Raw genomic sequence first — 20,110 nt, 5'->3', positions numbered from 1 at the left:
TATTATCCCTGTTTCACTGAACTCTTTGACCTGCCCCTGGCACTTGTGCCTTGTGAGACCAATCTACTCTGTATTTGTTGTCTTCTGCCATTGTGTATCAGCATAGCTGATGGAGGAAGAGGGGAATAGAGCTGGGGCTGTTTCCACAGTGAGTACCCTGTTTTTCGGAGTCCATGTTGAAGCAAAGATAAGAAATATCTGAAACAATAAAACAGTGTTTTCTTGGCATTTATTGACTTTTGTAATTCCATTATCAACACCTACAGCTCTGCACAAGTGGTCAGGTGTTCCACAGACTATTTCCTGTCCTTAGTGATTATCAAGCATTGCAGGACTTAGGAATATTGTACAAGCTTTCCACCAGTGACCCTTCACAGCATGTCTGCGAGGTAGGCAGGTAAACCTTCCTATCCCCTTTTGTATAGAAACAGAAGTGAAGTACTTAGTGCTGAGCTTCATATTAAATCACTTACACAGCCATTAGCATTTGGTTTCTACTTCAAGGTAGGATGCTAAGTTTGATGCCTACATGGCCTGGCTTGCGCAATGGACTTTGTTCCTCATCTCTTCACCTGAACCCAACCTGCTCCTGTCTCCGCGTTCCTCCTACCACAGTGTCTCCTTCTTTGTTCTGGGCTCTGTCCAACCTGTTTCTTTCTCCCAGGAAGAAAATCCTAGCAACAAGAAACCACTGAGCGCAGCTTTTAGCACCTTAAGCAACTTGCCCTTGTTGCTTACATGCTGTGGTGAATTGGACAGTTGCCACCGACATATTGTCTCAATGATGTTGTTGTAATCGGTACATTATTATTTTTTTCTTTTGTTAACCAACAGAATTAAAGTCTGGGGACCTAGAACTTTTTTCCTCCCCTGTTTAGCAAACTGTGCGCATCAGTAACCACCCACAAAAGAAGCAGCGTGTAAATAAAAAGCCAATGCTCCCCGCCCTTCATTTCGTTCCACATCCTTTTCTCAGTGTTCATAGAGCCATGACTCAGACTTGGTTTAGAGAAGACAACTTCCTAATCCCCTCCCCGCTACAGAGAATAAAATGGCATTTCATTCCAAGCTCTATTAATGCGCTCGCTCCGGGGATAAAGCAGCACTCCCAAAAGGCAGTGGCCAAATTTTTTTTCTGTCGTGTTGTCTTTGTCTTCTTTTGAGTGTTACATTTAGATTAGCTTCTGAGGATTAAATGTTATTACAGTCCCTGAATCAGTTAAGGGAAAGGAAAAAAACATCAGTAAAGAGGTTATGGCTTAGTGCAGGCACTCTAGATTTATCCTCAAAATGCTGTTTTTTTAAAAATTTGATTTATTTTCTTTTGTGAATGTTGTCTTATCACGTTTTTATTTTATTTTTGTAGTTGTTAAATCTGGATGCAAGAATTGGCATGGGTGGGGGTATGACTCTCTCTAAGAGGTAAAGCTGCAGGAGTGGGGTGAGGGGTTAGGAAGCTGTTAAAAGATAAAATTGTTCTGAAGCTGAGTTTCCCTCTGAGATCTCCTTATAGTTTGCAGAACTGTTTCTGAAGCTGCTTACTGATGGCTGTGTTGCTTTGCATGTTGTGCTGAGAGGACTGCATATGCTTTGCGCTGCTATCAAGGAGTGCATAAAGAACGTCGGTATCTTATCCTGATAGAGATCAGCCTTGAATCCAAGGCAGCTTTTTCCAGTGGAGAAACTGCCAAAGAGATTTACTCCATATGGGACTTAGTATCTAAGAGATCCATTTAATGGTCCTAAGATCTTTAAACTTAATGGGCATGAGTATTTAAGGTGATTACGTTAGAGAAACTGGCACGTAGTAAGTATCCTCCTGGGCTGAACATGGAGTAGAGAACCACACTGACTCAGTGGGGGTAGGGGGAGAACGTTCATAGAGGGACTGTCTGCTGGGAACAGGGAATTTATGGCTTGCTTTCAGTACTCATGGAAATGAAGGTTTTATTGAATTGCACAAAATTTTATGAGGCTGATGGCCCCTCAATTAAAATTGCAACACTAACTGGAACCTAAAGGAACTGCCTTTTCTGTTTTTTCTTCTTTTTTTTCTTGTTTGTATAGAACTGGAAGGTTTATAAGATAGTTATGTGGTGATACTTGAGTTTATTAATCTTGAAATCTATTATGAGGCCTCAGGTATTTCAACAGAGGGTTGTGCCCAGGAGTCAAGCTCTGAAATAGTTATTATGTGGACAGTCATGAAGCCCAAGGAGAAGGGTGAAGACGTCATAGTTTTCAAACAAAATTGCTCTGTGATTTCTCCTATCATTAGATTAGATAAATGATTAATTCAGTGTTGAAATTAAGGGCCTCTGCAATAGGGATTTAAGAGTTTTCAGGAATACAATACTGATTACTGCTGGGAGCTCATCCCCAGCCTTATCTCAAATTAGTGCTTTTGTGCCCTGCAATGATGGTACCTTCACAAAAAATGGTTTGGCTCCATCCCAGTCCTGTTCTTCCCTCAGTGCTTGGTTGGTGTTAGTTGTTCCTACTTCTGTCTGTGCTGAGATGAGTTATTAATCAAAGATTTGCTGTTTCTCACATTTATAAAGTTGCTGTTAGTAGGAAATTGGAATATTGCTGTAAGGCATGAGTTTCCCCAAAGTTATTTCAAAAGAGGGTGAAAGAGTAGCTGGGTCAATTATGATTTTGTGTCATTCTGCATGGTGTGAATTTTACTGAAAGAAAAACCTTCTGATCATTTTCAGTTCTGCTTCACAAAGATTTTCACTCATTTACATTAGCATGTAAACGTTTTCTTTATGAATTCTGGAAGGCCTGTTGTTAAGCAACTGTTTGTACCAGTGCATTGATTCCAAGCAAGGTATGTTCCCCTACTACTTTAGGAATACGGTATGTGGTAATAGAACTCAAATACATGTAACAGATTTGTGTAAATGTTCCAGCTGGGTGAGATTATTCTTTTTTGAACGGAATTTTAAATCTTGAAAATTTATTAGATTGTATACCTAATCCAAGCTGTTGAATCTTCTTTTTGAAGTTCAGTTCTTGGGGATTACTAAGATGCTGGTTATAAATAAGACTTTCCTTTTGCCCAGTTAGTAAAATGATGTTCTAATCTAGTGTTCACAGTATTGTCTGCATGATGATATCATGGATGATGAGGGATGACTAATAAATCAGTCCAATGAACTGAGATTGCATTTCTGTTAGTGCTGAAAAACTGGTGTGAAATATTAATATATCTTTTCAAAATTGCAAGAGCCTTTCTTCAAAGGTACATTGGTAGAACTTGGGAATTTATAAAATAAGACCTGAATAGCAAAGACTGGAAAAGCAAAGGAATAGGTGCCAAAGACTCCGTGTAGTCTATTAGGGATGTTTCTATTGCTATCGATTTTTACATGGAAAGCACTTGTATTCTGTAGTAATGTTGCCATTATAAAACCCTTAGATCAGGGTTTGTTGGCAGGCCAAATTCAGTTTGTTTTCAAAAGCATGGATATTTGTGCAGCTGTTAAAACAAACGCTAGACATACTTTGTGCATCAGAGTATGTGAAATATTTCAGTTCAAAGCTCTTTATCGTAGAGAATGCAGTGAAAATAGAAGCAGATCTCTGTCCTCAGATTGGGAATTACATATTCCGCTGTGTACCATGGTGGAAGCAAGGTTTCTCCAGGTGTCATAGTATTTTATTCTGTATTTAGATGTAATGACAGGTCCACATCAAAGTCCAGAACTTCTTGTGCCTTTGGTCCCCGCCTCCCCTTGGCTTGAGTTGGGAAAGTATCATGAATATTAATTAATGAACCAGCTCAGCTTCTTCCTGCTGTGTTTTTCTGCCTCTGTCTTCAAGTGTGTGTTTTGTATAGTGAGCTGGTGGTAGTGGCATGGGGCTGATTTGTTGAGGATTGAGGTTAAAGTTGTCTGGGGAAGCTTTCCAAAAAAAGTGGTGAATTAAAGATGTCAGAAGCAATAATGCCTGAGAAACCACTTGTTACCAGTGAATTAATGACTTGTTTGCTAATTAACAGCCTAAGGCAAAGTTGAGGTAACACTCCTAACAATCTGGTCATTAATTCAGTAGCAACTGATTTCAAGGGCAATGTTGCCATTTTGAACAGTAATTGTATTCCTGATTCTGGATTATACGCGCCGTGCAAAATGCCTTTACTTACTGTTGAGTCAGAGTCTCCTCCTGGAGCGATGGAGGCATGATAGGAGACACCAAGGCAAGTACCAGTGGGGGAAATCTGAGGAGAGAAATAGTTTGTTCTGTAGGTCAGAGCTTCTGTATCTCCATCTTCTGAGAAAATAAGGACGTGGCAGGACGGCTGTGGACACCTTCCATCATGGTGATCCATCTGCACAGAGGAAGTTGGTGGTGTTTGACGTTGTTGGCTCATGAGAGATTGAGATCCTTTCCTCCCGTATAAAGGGAGAGAAAACGATCTCTGCTATCAGACCAGGTTTCGATGACTTAATTTATTTTATTATTTATTTATTTGGTGTGATTTTGATAGTTATGAAGTTACTATGATGAAATAGGTTTCTAGGCTATGGGGTCTCACCAGCTTTTGGAGTCTCAAGGTCAGGTGGTACTCAGACTACTGTGAGAGGACCCTGCTGGGGTTGGTTCTTCCTTCCTGTCCTTTTCTTTTCCTTGTTAGTCCTGGAAGTGTCTCTTGCCTGCCTGTCTGGGACATACACATACCACACCGACTACAATCATAACTAATTTGGCCCAAAAAAGTGGCATTTAGAAGACAGGAGCGCTTGCTTGTTCAGGGATGAATATTGTTTCTTTGGAGAGAACTTCTCAGCATTGTGCCGACTGTGAGTGCCGCTAACAGCGTGATGGAGCAGCCTCAAGTAGGCATGGGTCTCATTAACTCACCCGAGACACTTCATGTTCTCTTCTCCAAACTTAAAACCATGTTATCTAAATTATTTTCTATAAGGATTTTTTCAAATCTCTGAGGACTTCTTGAAATTATAATATTGACTTAAAAACGAAAAAGAAAAAAAACCCTCCCAAAAACAGACTTCAAGGCTTTGTGTGTGTTCTTTGAAAGCGCCATTATTGATGTTCCCTGGGGGATGATTAACTGCTTAATGGGGATGTTGCTGAGTCAGTACTCAGCAAATTGCAGAGCACGGTAAAAGGGGGCACTGTGGTTTTGAAGATTAGAGCATGTGGGCAGAAGCAAGGGGATTTTTTTAATAAGGTGACTGTTTAGCTTCAGATCCCACCTGAACTTTAAGGTTGGCAGCTTCATTCTCTTCTCATCTTTAGCAGGATATGCCACTCTGTCAGTGCAGAATATACTAATGGACGGACTCATATTTTTGTCTGTCATTGATAACCTCTTTGTGTAGTCTGGTGTAAACCGTAGGGACCTAGTACAGTGCTTAGTGGCATTTGAGAAAAGTAACTGCTGTTCAAATGAGTGGTCAGGGTTTTCTTTTAAAAAGAAAATTTTGTTAGCAGTCTGACATCATTACGAGGTCATCTCACGTAGGAAAAATTTACTGAACCTGTCTGTCCCTCATGTCTTGTGGTTATATGAAATCAGCCTATCACATGTTCAGTTACTTTCTTTAGAATACTTTTTGGGGAGGGGTTTAATAGACCAAGAAAGAATATGGACCCAGCATTCTCCCAGCAGGCAGTTCCCCAGCTAACCCTGAGACATTATAGCACTACCACAACCCATATATTCTTAGGGCCAGTGCTGCATGCGTTCTGTAAGCTGCATGCATTCCCTTCCTGACCTGAAATCTTAACCAGTTTTTAGATGTTGTTTTTTATCTGAAGAAAGAAAATCCCTATTCGGGTCACTTGTTGGGCTGTGTGTTGTTTTCAGATTCAGTTATTGCTTGCTATATTGCTTTTCTGCCTTGTGGGAGCTGAGCCAGCTTCCTTTCTGATTCGGAGAACTCCTTCCAGCAACAAGATTCTGACTCATTCCTGCTTGGCTTCCAGAGACCGTTTTGCTGCTAACTTTAGGCTCTTCATCTTTGCTAGTCAGCTTCCATGCATCTTTGGAAAAAATGGCGCATGGCTTTGTGGGCAGGAGATCCAGTTCTGTTAACTTCTGTATCTCTTGGCAAGTGAAGGAAGAGGCAGTAGTTTTCCTTTCATCTTCCAAACTGGCAGTTTCTCATAACTCAGTATTCTACCATCATAATCAGTAAAGAATTTACATCCAAATGTACATTGGAATTATCCACTTGTGGGGAAAAGTCTCTCATTGTTCCAAACCACTTGCCATCTGCCATGCAGAATGCTAATAGGGATGATTAGTTATTGCTTTTGCAGGTTCAGTAGGATAGGGATCATTTAATTTTATACGGTTTTGTACAGTTTTTTGCATATTGCTACCCTCCTCCTCCCCCAAAGAGCCACAGCCCACCACCAAAACCCCAGTGCCTTCAGTTTATGGGGTGCTAAGGAAGCCAGTTAAATTTGGTTGAAACTGCACTTGGCAAAGCACAATGAAGTATAAATTGAAGTCTTTTAGGATGACCCATTGGTCAAATGGGAAATGATCGCTTGTGTGTGAAGATAAACTGTATAGGAGGACAGAAGAGTTTGTGATACGTCGGAGTAAGTAAGATAGAGAGCTGGAACCAGCATTGGATGGGTCACACAACCTCTTTGCATAAATTTCATCACTGAAATGGAGAGATGTTGTTGGATTTCCAAAATTAGAGGTTTTTAGAGAACTGCTAAATTTTACTTATTTTCCACTTCAATCTGTATATTTTAGAGTTTGGGTGTTTGGGTTTTTTTGCTTGATGAAGAAAATGTGGTTGGGTCAGGCTGTTTTCACTGAATGCAGTACAGTGACACTACAGGTTGCCGACATTTGAGATTTGGACATTTGTGTTAACTTTTGTTCTCAGTGATAGAATCTAATTACTTACACAGCAGAAGATTTCAGAACAGCTTCTGCATATCGGAAGGAAAGGAGGTATCTGTCCTGGAAAGGACAAGGGTGCACAAGTGCACGAATTGCAGTGGGGAATTGTGTGGCAGCTTCAAACAAGCTGTCAGAACAGGAATGCAGATTAGGAAGTACTTGAGTGACAAATTTTGTACGATCACAGAGTCATTCAGAAACTCATAGTACTTTATAAATATGCATTCATTAGGCACTTCCATGGACAAGGTAGGGAAAAAGAGAATCGGGTGACCTATTATTGAAATGCAGCTGTCAAGGGGGAGAGAGAGAGAGGGGAAATACTGCAGCTGTGCAGTCGTGTGCTGCAGACAGACAATGTGACAAAGCTTATGGGAAGGACTTAGAAAGACAAGAATACAACTGCTTCAGCTGAGATTTGGAGGTAGTGCCCCTGCTTTCATGAAAATTGTCACGAGGTTTCACCTTTTCTTTTAGTACATCCCCTCGTACTCTACACAATATGTTACTTCTACAAGCCTTGTATTCCATCCAGATCAGTGGCAAAGCCTGATGAGCAGTGTTTTGAATCATGAGGCTGATCAGAAATATTTCCTTCCTGATCACATTAGTTTATCCTCATGAGGCATGCAGTCTGTTTACACTGTGCTAGGTTATGTAGCTTAAATATTACTGAATTTTTAGTAGAGGTTTGGATAATCTATTAATCTTCTTCCATCTCTTATTTCACTTGCCAAACAGCTCCAACATGACTCTTCCCTCTTTCATTCAAGCCACGTTATCGAGCTGATGTGCAGGATCAGGGAATCCTATAGGTTGTAGTGAGGCCATAGTATTTGCTTTGTGATAGTGCAGCATCCTGCAGCCTATGCTGAAAGTTAGCTTTCCTGGCTGTTTGTTCTGTGCTGATGAGTTTGTTATATGTGAATGAAATGCTTCAATTGTGTTTAATTTTCTGCTGTAAATGTCAAGGATGCAATAATGAGGGAGGATGGAACCTTTCTATGTGCTGTGTATTGCATCTGTCTGGAGTTATTTTTCTGACATGTTAAAGAGAAGCCATCAGAGCCAACTGCTACCCAAGGGAGAATGCAGTTTTACAGGTCAGTTAACCACTTACCGGTTTTTATATATGTACAGTACAGCATGGCAGCACATCACATTTATATGACCAAAGTATCACTGAGCTTAGTCTGAAATGCATGTGATTATTCTGGATATATAAACATGCTACCAACTATATGACACATCTCTGATTCCTTCCTGACATGCAGAAACTGCTGCTGTGTGCCCTGGGTTTTGCCCACAGCGTTGCCCGTGCACCTCATTGCTGACCTCTGAGGCCGTCTGCACTCTAGTGACAGTGGTGACTAATGTGGTTTGCTCAAGTTAGCTCAGACACTGGTCTTAGTCAAATAATGCAGCAGAAAGCAGCTAATCCATTTGTTGTCGGATTTTGCAGCCCACAGGAAATTCCAGGTTGCTACCCCATTTAGGTTGCTGTTTGCAGCTGTGCACTGGAGCTAGCTACTCTAAAGTTGGCTTATATGAGGGATCCTGCGTGTCTTTGTTTTTCACTTTCTGAGCAGAGGTATCGAAATGTCTAGGTTTAGATACCATCAGTCTCTATCTTGATTTTTTTCTCAGCTTGAATGATTTCCCACAGTAAGAAGTAAAAAGAGGATCTTGCTCTTAACTCCATCTGGAATTGCTGCTCCACCCGGTAAAGCCAAGTGATGGTGTGGTACTCACTGTGGAGTTACTGATTTTGCAGTAGTTTAAAGAGCTGCCAAGTCCTAAAGCATTAAAGTTGTATTTCTGCTTGGCTAGTCTGATTTTTCAGCTGGGTGGAGGGACTAGCAAATGCATACACATCTTCCAGCTTTCCCTGGCTTTCCAATACTGAGTCCATAATTCTTCTTCCAAAAAGGGAACCTGTCAGCAGCAACTAGCTAGTAGCCATTGTGCTGTGTTTGAAACCTTCTGTCTATGGGATCTGTATCCTGATGATACTGCCTTAATTGCTTCTTGCAGTAAGTTTGTTTGTCTTTGGAAGCTGTGTTGCTTCTTGATTAATTGATGGACATTTAGACCAGCAATCTTCCTACTATCGCAGAGCTTATGATGGAAATTCTCGAAGAACCTTGCTTTAACCTCCAAGACGCTTAGCACTTCTTCATGGGGTTTATATCCATGTAGAAATGAATTTGCCAAGACAAATGAATGCAGTTATTGACTGGAGCAGCCGTTACCTGCTGCTATTGAACAGTTAGGAGAGGGTTAAGAAGAAAACCTCTTCTGAGCCACTAGATTGGCCCTGACTAAGATGAATGTCTAATTCACTCCCAGCGTCCTTACTGCTGCCAGTAATAAAAAGCTTGCTTCACATATTCACCCCACTGCAGACGTTTCTCTTAAATTAAATATCAAGAGGACATATACTAGCACGATTCCACGCCAAGCCAATATTATCAGATTGATGTCAGCAGTGATAATAGAAGAAGGATAAGTTGATGAGATTTCATTTATTAAATAAAGTAAAGGGAATACGCAGTGATAGAGAGGATTTGGTAACTCTCGGTGTGTCAAAATGCAGCAAGATCATGCTCGTTCTGTGTTACCTCAAGGGATAGCAGAGAGAAGGATGCTCTTTGTTTCATTTTAAGAAAACCTCTGCCTTCTTTTCCAGACAAAGACCTGATTTAGATCCCTCCATGGGAGGGGGAGAGGAAGATTTGAAATCATGGATTTCATGTGTACGTACCCTTCCTTCCCATTGAACAGTGGTGATGCAAAGGTTTCTTTCTCTGCTATGATGGGGGAGGCACTGCTAATGAGTTTTATTTCTAGATCCATCCTTCCCTTTCTCCCACCTGTAATCTTTTCTCCTTTCCTCTTCCTTTAAACAGATGAGTGTGTGTGTTATTGGTTTAATCTTTCATATTCTGTATGTCCTGCATTTATTTCCGAGGTATGTCAGAGCTCATCTCCCATACTTCCCTGTCCGCAGGTATTGTCCTAGCCCCTCCCAGCCCAGACTTTCTCTCTTGCCTTTTTCCTAGCTGCTATAAATGAGCCTCTTACATCTGTTTTGATAATAGTGGTAGCAATCGCAACGCGTTTTATTTTAGACGGAGGCTAATTGTCTATCTTATTTGGTGGTGGCATATTATGCTTAAAACCGTGACCCATTTTAGAAGAAAGGTCAAAGCAAACTAGTCTTCTGCTCTTTATGTATTCAAACCTCATCCCTGCTCCACCATGTTCCTTCCCTCTCATTGTTTAAGAAATAATAATAAAAACCCTCAAACAATGAGACATTTACCAAGAGTAGTGTAGTGGAGTGTCCAGAAGATGAATTTTTCTAAAGGTTAGTTAGTGCCAACTGAGTGTCATTGCTCTCAACAGAGATGTTTGTAGTTAAACACTGCTGGTCTTCATCAGGTTTTTTGTGTTTAATTCCTTTTCCTTTCAGATACGTATGAGTAAAGCCAGACAACTGTAAGGTGCAACTGGTGTATAGGGCTGTAGTTCCCACTTGTGTGGAAATGTTGCAACCTGAAGTTAAGAGACTTAATGTGAGCAGGAGGGTGGCATCCCTTTGAGTCAGATAGGACAGGAGTAGTGATTGCTGTGCTGGGAGGAAAGCTCCGCAAGCAATTGTTCACTAAAGCAGTTCAGATACCCCTTTTCAGTCCAGATGGGTACCAGAACTAGTCTCCAGGACGTGGGTGACTTGTGTACTCCTGGACTCTGCAGGATATGCTTCCTTATGGTGAGTTCACGTTTACTTCTTGTCCCTCCGTTTCATAGATCACACTGCATGGTGGGGCACAGTGACAGTTATCTCCCAAGCAGCGCTAGCTTCCCGCTCCAAAGTGAAATGTCATCCTCAGTGGGATTTAACTGGTTCTGTTGACTTTCCAGTTTACTTGTGAATGCACTAATACATTGTAACTAATACATTGTTTTGTGTAATTTGTATTGATAATTACCTTTACCAACTTTGCGTTATGTGGATTAGTTTCACTAAATCTGTTTTGAGAAGCTGGTGCAATTACCGCAGTTTGAGATTTTATTTTGAAGAAATAAAGGAAAATATTCTTATTACAATTCTGGGTACCTGGTACCCAATAAATCTTCTCTGTGTTGTGGGAAGTGGCATGTATGAATGCTGATTTAGGTACTCGCTGGGCAATGCGTGCCATTCTGTGCTGGTTGATCCCTTGCCTCTGATAGGCTTTAGGCAGCAACACTCACTCTGTGGCTTCTCGCTCACCACTGTGTGGCTTTTAAATAGCCCTCTGTGCTGTGGGCTGAGCACCGAGGTGTCTCCTAAAGCCGGGGGCCACGGACTTTGCACTGCTGTCTGAGCCCACAGATGGGTCCTAGCTTTATATTTGCTCTAGGCAGTGAGGACTGATGCCATAGGAGGGACAGTGAAGGAACAGACAAAAAAAAAAGGTGCAGTTCCTATAGCTCTCCATGCCGACAATGGCAACCTCAAGCATTCTTCTAAATATTTCTCTGAGATGTTTGTACCATATTGTTCAGTTCAGATGAATACAGACTGTTTCGAGGCATGCTGTACCTTTTTACTCTTCCAGCTTTCTGCATGAAAATTACAAAATGCCCTTCCAGTTTAACATGACTGAGTTTAAAAAACGTAATTTAAAAAGTCTTAACTTCTTCAATGAATTGAGGGATTTGGTGGTATTTCCTGACCTGGTATTGTTTGGTATCATTTCCACAGTCTCACTGATTTGATTAGAGCAATATTAAAGTTAGTGACAAAGCAAAATGCCAACATTATGAGTTTCTGAAGCTCTCCCTGGGTTCTTTTCTATTCCAAAATTTGAAGATTTTTTAGAATATGGATTTTTAGAGGCTTTAAAGGTGATTTGCTATAGAACATAGAAATTAGAAATGCACACTAGCCTCTAGGGACTATGCATAGAATAAGTTTCTTCTAAAAGCTGTAAGATTAGTGAAGAGGTAGAAAAAGAAGTCTCTGCAGTATCTTTGGTGGTTTCTGATCCAAACCTCAGTGTTTTAGAGTGTGGCTGTCATACTGTTACTAATAAATTCTTAGTCTGTCCATGTATGTTGGCAGTAGGACTGAGGACTGAAGAAGTATCATTTGGAGTATGTCTTAACCGAACTATTTTGAGGGAGCAACCAGGTTGCTGATATGGAAAGGGCATAATTTTTTTTCTTCTTTTGGCCCTTCCACTTGCCTTGTGAGCACCTTACAAAAGTGAGTGTGATTTTGAAACTCATATCTGAGTTTCAAAAGCTCTCCAAAAGCTTTTAGATCTTGGTTTAAGATTTCATGTTTCTTAGAAATCTGTTCAACCTGAGAGAATGAGACATGCCAGGGATCAGGTCATGTTTTCTTCCTGCCTGGTTATTGAAGCCCTGTTGCTGAATGAGTGCCTGTTGTTGTTATGTGGAAATGAATATATCATAGCATGGCATTAATGCCTGCCTGTAGCATCAAGTGCTTTGGAAGCAAGAGGTGCGTTTATATTTGGGCACAGATCTCTCTAAGCATATTGGGGCAGAAAATGCAAGGAATTAAATGGATTTATGGTTTAGGAGGCAGCATCTGAGGATTGCTACACCTAAGCATATGTTCTCTTGTTCTCTGGTAAAACATACCATGGCAATTGTGTTGCAAATTCCTGCAATTTGTGTCTGCCAGCCTGTGCAGCTGATGACACTGTCATTACTGTGTTTGTGCCATTGTTGCTGGTATTGTTTTACAACGACCTTCCCCTTTATTGGTACTGTTGCTGATGATGTGCCATATGTACACATGCACATTAGAGTATAAGAACATCATCCCTAATTGTTCTTGGGTAGCTGTCAATGCCATTTACGGGGTATGAGTACTAATTGCTTCAGAAATACAAAGAAAAAGATATGTGGTCTTCCTATTATTCTGTTTTTTCTAGTCACTAGGAGAATTGCAGTGCTTCCAACTATGTTGGATTTTTTGAAGTGTTTAAATAGATGAGAATTCAATAGATCGAGGCGGCTTATTCAACAAGTCCGTTCAGTTCCTTGTCAGACTGTTACAGATCTAGTGCAGGCCCAGCCAGGGTTCCTGAGTTCTGCCAAAGATTTCCAATGTGAGTTGGGGAGATCGTTGAACCTCTTGGAATTGATATTTTTTTTTCCTGACTGCGGAGGAGAGATGGTGTTTTATCTAAGGGTAAAACAGCCTTCCACACCAACCTAGAAAGAAAGCATTCCTTCTTTCTGCTAAGTACTCTGGATTTTTCAGCTGAAAGGCACTGTTGGTCATTTGACCCACTTTGGTGATTGCTGCTCCCACCAGTTTCTCTATTTTTTTAGGGCTAGGTGACTCCAACACAAGATTAGTATGTATGTCACTGGTAAAATGGTAGTAAGTGGGTGAAAACTCCTCTTCACATATCTTTCTGTGCTTGTTTTCCCTGCAGGAGGAGGAACACTGATCCTGTCTGTGCAAGCCTGCAGTCTGAAATTCTGAAGTGCTACCAAGAAAACAAACGTGAAGTGCTCAAATGCTCTGAGCTGGCTAAGGAGTATCAGCGCTGTGTTAGTGCAGCTCAGAAGGTAACAAAAGCTTTCCTGTTGTACTTGTGGGCTTTGCTGTCTTGGTTTGCGTGGTGTTTTCTTCTGGGAAGTGTTTGAGAGCTGTGGTAATATTAGTCAAATTGCAATGTTCACAGGAAACAGTTTTTCTTTGGGATCCATTTTCCCACGTTCATTCCACATTTCCCAGTCACATTTGGTATGTCCCAGCTTCACTCCCGTCAGTGGGTCCTGTTATACTGACCTGCCACCCAAACAGTAGCACCAATGCTCCTAGGTTTCAAAGTCAGTCACAATAATCTTCCCAAGTTTTGCCTTCTTGGATGCTCTATTTTGCAAACGGTAGGCAAATCCATTTTGCCAATGTCGGCAACATTTTAAACAGGCTCTAAATATCCTCCCGTTATGGGACTTCACAGTTGGAGGTCTTGCTTCCTTTCATTGCTGCATGAGGAAAGCTTCTTTACTGGGCAAAGCTGCTGCCTGTTAAGAAAACTGCACACTCCTAAAAACGGTTCATCTTGTGCGGGGGGCCAGCAAGCCTTATGGCTCTTCCTTCTGAGATGCAGAACCCTAGTAGATTCTGTTGATGCCTTAGGACAGTGGCTGCTCAGTACCTTGGAAGAATTTCTGGCTATTGAAACAAGTGAAGGAGAAAAGAAAAATGAAGTATTTGGACATTACAACTAGGATAGGGTCTTGGGAAAAGTGAGTGGTAAGACATAAGCTGCTGCTTGGGCTGTCTGGAGTGTAAAGGATGCTGTTCCCCACCTGAGAATTCAGTGGGTCAGGCGACCCTCAAGGGCAGGCTTTTCTTTTTTTTGGGGGGGGATAGAAAATTCTCTAAAAGGTGCTGAGACTATCGTAAGGTGGATTTGGGGAAAAGGATGGAGCCTTCTGGGAATAGAAAGCTGAGACTCCTCTCATGGGATTACTAATGCAAAGGGTGGGGGAGAGGTGGAGATTTCATCGAAGCAGTCTTTCTCTGTCGCATTAGCATTGTGAGGGGAAGCTGTATGCCTGATTTAAGTATAACATGAAACAAGCTGCCAGCCGGCTCCCAGAAGAAGCCCGACAGAAGGAGATGGGAAAATTGTCAGGATATATTAGACCAAATGTTGTTGCTAGTCCTAGTGGAATTTTTTTCCTTCCTGTTTACAAAGAAGGTCTTTGTATGTCTGCAAATCAGCAAGGTTAAAGCTGCCAGGGAAAGGGCTTTTTTCTGATATCTTTAAAGTCCCCAGCTCCCAAAACATGTGGTTTCTTTTTCTTTCTCAGTTTTAAAGTAAAGCGGTGCCTGTGCTGCCGCTGCACAATCCATGCCCTCTGTTGCTGTGTGCAGAGCATTGGCGCATCTATTGCCAGCCTCCGTTACCTGATGCTTCCTCCTTGCCTCCTGTAAATCAAGCTTGTAGCCTTTTCAGTGGAGTATATCTTTAGTAAATGCATTTACCAATACATCTTTATTGCATGCAGTGCAGGCAGAATGTGGTTACCAAAGAAGACAGATTGCATTAAACTTCAGCATATTTGCAAGCTGCGGCTCCAACCCGCCTGAGAAAGGGGCTGGGACACTGCCAGCCCTGAGCCCCAGCCCGACATTATTAAAGAGTAAATTGGAAGCTAAATGACTGGTAACAGCAGAGGGCAGTGAAAGATCCTATTAACTTGGATCTTTTTTGGATTTGTGTGGTAGTACGGTTTTTTGATAGATTTTCTTTATAAACCAAAAACTGGGGGTTGTCTTGGTTCCCGGAGTGTTCAGTGAACTTCAGAAATTTTTTTCCCCACTGTTATAGAAACTTCCTGAAAGGAGCAGTGCATAGGACATTAATTTGCTGTGGATGATGACAATGTGGCAGAAAATCTCCGTGCTATGTTTTAAGAAGGGGTGAGAGACACTAAGGAATAGGTAACTAAACCTTGCAGCTAGGTATAGGCGCTAGAGTACAATTCAAATAAAACTTGTGTAAGGCAGTACATCTTCTGTAGTTTCCTTTGTCCCAGGACAGCTCAAGCCCTGACAATTTGCCTCACTGCTCTTACTGAGTCCTCTGACTCCTGAGATATATGTAGCTATCACAAGCTGTTGTGTTTTTTCATTAAGCATTAAAACTCCCTCCTCCCTTTCCCTTTTAAGCTGTTATTTTTCTTTAAGTTTAAATTAGCATCTTCTACCAAATGGCTTTGTCTCACGCATTCCTCATTCAGGAAATTCAGGTTGGAGGAATGTGGGAAAGAGAGGCCAGAATCTCTTGATTTCTTGGGTGTTTTTTTCCTCTTTTTTAAACACGATTTGTTTTCCAGTACAGGAGGTTGTAATCAAAGCTGGATGTGTGACTTCAGCTCACTTGCACGCTGGTGATTTGTTCTTCTGCTTTTTACTAAGGATTTTATAAGGCTTGGTGAATATTCTTTAATGAAGCATCTGGTTCTCTGCAAGTTCCTTTTGATGGCTGGTAAAAATGTCTCCAGGGCATGGTATACATTAGACTCAGAGAAAACAAGCTCTAGATTTCTAGAGTGAAAATTACAGCTTACAGTGGATGAGAATTATTCTTTGCATCTTCCCCCTTACTGAGTTGGTTTGAGACTGTTCCTTTGGGCACCCGTTTCCCTTTGCCTATTGCTGTGCACATCTCTGAGTCGGGAGCTGAGATGCACCCTCAGTTACTTCTGCCCCATGGACAAATATATCAGGTAATCATTTAATGAGTTTTGAAATTTATTTTCTGCTCATTTCCTGTACAGGCCCTCTTACTGGAACAGGTTACTTTATTGTGGTGCATGGTAGGGATATAACTGACTTTACCTGTTTTGTATGTTTTCTGGCCATCAGGGCTTCTTTTGTAGTCAAGGGAGAGAAATAGGCACCGCTAGAGCATGGCGCATCTGATCCTAAAACAGTCATCTGAAACAGGTCAGCTGAATTGCCATCACAAGTGAGTATTTCTCTCTGTGCTTGGGAGGCACATCCAGGCCATGAACTCCAAAGTTAATGCCTGTAGTGGGATGTTCATTGAGTTATGGGAGCAGGAACCTGCTCTGATTGTATGCCTTTGTAGCTAGTATGCTTTCAACTTCCCCTGCCTAACCTGCTCACTAACTTTGCCGTTTGTACCATCCTGAATGTTAAGTTTTGGTTGGGCCGCCGTTGGCTCGCTGCAGCGGTGTTGGCCCACTCGGGCTCTGGGTTGCTTGCTGCGTCCTGTGCTTTGCTTATGTGGGAGCCCTCTGACTTTAGAGTATGTTACTGTAATGTCTCCTGTTTAATTTAGGAGTGTTTTATCTTTTCTGGTGGTCTGTTTTCATGGCTCTGCAGAACTTCAGCTACAGCATAAAAACCGCTGGCTTTAAATCTAATAAAAGCTGGGATAATGGGACAGCTGTGGGAGGGGCAGTTCCCATTGTGTCTTTTAAAATTGCCTGTAGTTTATTGACCGCAAGTTTCACCAAGAGCTACTGCTGCCGTTAGATAATGAGAATTGAAAATTGCTGCTGCTGTTTCCCCAAGGTTTTATCTCGTGCCAATGAGAAGAGGGTGTGGAAGGAAAAGGAGAGTGGGCAGTGGAAAGCTGCGTAATTTCTTACTTTGAGTCCAGATGGAAGGGGAAAAACAAATTTTTTTTTTTTAAGTCTGAGTCTTATTACTGAACTGCTTCCCTGCAAATACCCCTGCAAATATGCACTTATATGCAAGCTTTTCAGAATATTTTGTGACCCATTCTGCTTCCCTTATGTCCTGTTCACACCAGTAGGCAAATCTGAATTTCCATCAAATTTTAGTTTGTTAATTTGTTATGTAATTGGTGGTTATACCAGGGAATCTCTGACTAGCTGCCACTTGAAAAATGCAGCCTCTGGTGACCGTGTATTAACGTGATTTGAGATTTCAAACAGAACCTGCTTCTTGTGACTGTGTGCAGAAAAATGTCTGTTAGTAAAAAGCATGTATCCCTTTCTTCCCAAGTGTTTTCTTGCTGTCTCTAGATGCCTGGCTTTCATAGAAGGACCGAGGTGAAATTTTTGTGCTCTAGCTCCTGGCCAAACCAAGCTATAAAGAGCTGCATACTCAGACACATGTATTCCCTTGTCAATAGGAGCTGTATACATTGAGCTAGAAGCCATTCATAATTCTGCACTCTTTCTCCCTATTCTGTGTCCAGCTTCTCACGAGTCTGCTATTCATAACAGACGAAGGTAAACCTACTTCTGTCAAGGCTTTAGGGCTTGTCTACATAAGGAAATTACAATGCAATAAACTGGTGAGTGAGTTTATGGTACAGCAACTTCTCTGTATATGAACATTCATGGTTTGTAATGGAAGTGCAGGGAAAATTCACGCTCGTTTACTGTGAGTCACTCTGCTATGCAAACAAGCCCTTGCAAAACACTGATTGACCAGATTCCAGCAGAGGTAGACTTTTAACATAACCTTGAGTCGACTGCATTCTTCTTTGCCCTTGACCATAATAAAAAGGAATGTGGTTAATTTACTGCTCCTACTTTTCCAAGTGATCCCTGTAAAAACCTAGATCCCGTTTGGCACACACAGCAAAGCGTTGCAACTCTGCTGGAAGTTTGTCTCTAATCTATGGGCAGTGACCTAGATTGCTGAGAAGATGCCACAGGTAGTCGTGCAGTGTCCTGTCCTGATGGAGCAGTTTCGCTCAAGCATTTTGGATCCTGCTGAAGCGTGGCCTGCTGGGAGCTTTTTTTTCAGCAACCTGAATCTCTCTCTGCTTAAGAGAAACAGCTTCAGGTTGTGTTGGATGCCACGGGCTGCACTGCAGGTATCTCTGATCATTCTGGATCATTAGGCTCTTGTTAAAAAGATGTTTCCATTCTGATGGATTGCAAAATGCTTTATAGATTGTTTATGTACTTATTGGGGTAGAGAGTAGCAGTCAGTGCGCGTGACTGGGGGAAGAAAGTTTTAGCCAGGTATAGTGAGGTCCATATCAGTATTTGAGAAACGCCAGGATTTCTCCTCCCCCGGAATTCTGCAGAGGTAGATCTTAGCTGTTGAAGTCTCATCGAGGAGATATAAATATATCACACGGTATGCTACTTGAAATGCAATATATCTAACTTGGAAGGCTTTAGGGTTGTTTGAGCTTTCTGAAATTCAGCTTTGTCATTTCAGATAAATCTGTGTGTTTCATATCTGGAGGATGATACGCCCAGCCATCCTCAGCCAGGTGTATGCCTGCCCTGCCTTTTGTTGGTCGGTCCTGGCTCAAAGCAAATGTATCTATAAAGCGGTTTTCTTGCCTTCTCTCTGTAAAGTCAATTCTCTTTTTTAATCTTTCTCTCTTCCAACCTTTATTTGTGCAAATGCTGTGGTGATAACACTATCAGAGGAGTTTATGACTCAATAAATGGCCCCCACAAGGGAATCGGTGGAGAGGCTGCAAGCTGCAGGCAGCTGCTGTTTGTTTAGTCGTAAACACAGAGGAGAGCAGCAGTGGATTAACTGTACCCAAGCATACCCTGACCTGTTATTTGCAAAGGTGAAAAGGATCCATATTTTGCTTCTAATTATAAAGGGCAGAAACAGTTATTGGTTTGATTTTTAAGGCAACAGTTCTTGGTTCTGGTGAGCCTTGGGTCCATACACAACACTTCATATCCTCAAGAGTTCATCAGTGGATAAACTAAAAATATAGAGCTGCCTGAAAGGACATAAACCGCCATCTTAATATATGAGGCATGTCCTGGAGTAAAATGCTGGCCTACTTAAAATGGAAATGGCTGCTGCCTATACCCGGTATTTACAAAACTGGAGGCATAAGTTCTTTATTTGCTCTGTGTCTCAGCACTTCACGAAGCCGTGATTTCCCCACAGCCTGGCATCTCGTCAGCACTTATTAACCCACGTGAACAAGTACCTCTCTCTGTCTGCTGTTTGCAGTCCATGTAAAGCCCAAACGTGGCACCTCCTGGAGTTTGTCATTTTTGAAGAAAACAAGAGCATAAATAAGCTTAAAACTTTTCTACTAACTTGGCTGTGCTTCAGGGTTCCTCTTCCAGAGATACTTAGTCCATACCCTGGACTTTTCCTCTCAAGTTCTTGTATCCGTTGCCTGGTCTGGAAGGAGGACTTCTGACCCCATTTCTCTTCTCAAAAACAATCTCTTGTCTAACAGTCCAACGCACAGTCCATGTGCATTTATTTTTGGTTTTCTGGGTTTTGTTTGTTTTTTTGACATTGTTACAGTGAGGCAGAATTGCCTTTGGATCTAATTTCTCGCTTGATGGTTCTGATCTTGGATATACTTACAGGTAAAGTTAATCTAAATATGCATGTTTCACAGATGGTTTTGAAGGCAACTTTTTTAAAAGGGGGAAAGAATATCATTACAATTTCTGAAGTTGAACTATTTGGTATTTTGTTACTTCTAAAATGTGGTCTGTGCTACAGTTCTTGTTTTAAAACTTAGTTTGCCTGAACTTGTTTAAAAGCAGTCTAAAAATTTTTCTGTAATAAAAATACTATAAGAGCTAGCCAGTCAGGAACAAGAAGTCGTAGCTGACTTGATGCTGTGATGTGATCTTTGGGTGGGTGAATCTGAAAAGGCTCATTTGAAGCTGGGTATCAAAATTTCAAGCAAAGTAGGGCCAAGCACT

The 20,110-nt window shown here is 41.5% G+C and overlaps 1 protein-coding gene across 13 annotated transcripts in view; it reads left to right on the top strand.

Moving 5' to 3' along the window:
- The window catches only part of CHCHD6 (coiled-coil-helix-coiled-coil-helix domain containing 6), a 116,452-nt gene that overhangs the window by 64,692 nt on the left and 31,650 nt on the right, over positions 1-20,110 (top strand). For 8 of the 13 annotated variants that reach the window (XM_075158905.1, XM_075158912.1, XM_075158910.1 and 5 more), the window contains 3 exons: positions 9,588-9,654; positions 10,594-10,673; positions 13,366-13,501. In XM_075158905.1, coding sequence (XP_075015006.1) covers positions 9,588-9,654; positions 10,594-10,673; positions 13,366-13,501 — 283 coding nt within the window. Of the gene's footprint in view, positions 1-9,587; positions 9,655-10,593; positions 10,674-13,365; positions 13,502-16,319; positions 16,423-20,110 lie in introns of all 13 variants that reach the window. The other 5 variants (XM_075158913.1, XM_075158914.1, XM_075158915.1 and 2 more) reach the window with 3 other exon arrangements.

Source organism: Calonectris borealis, chromosome 10 (genome assembly GCF_964195595.1).
Source record: "Calonectris borealis chromosome 10, bCalBor7.hap1.2, whole genome shotgun sequence".
In the NCBI taxonomy this organism is placed as follows: domain Eukaryota; kingdom Metazoa; phylum Chordata; class Aves; order Procellariiformes; family Procellariidae; genus Calonectris; species Calonectris borealis.
This window is presented reverse-complemented; position numbering and strand designations above follow the sequence as displayed.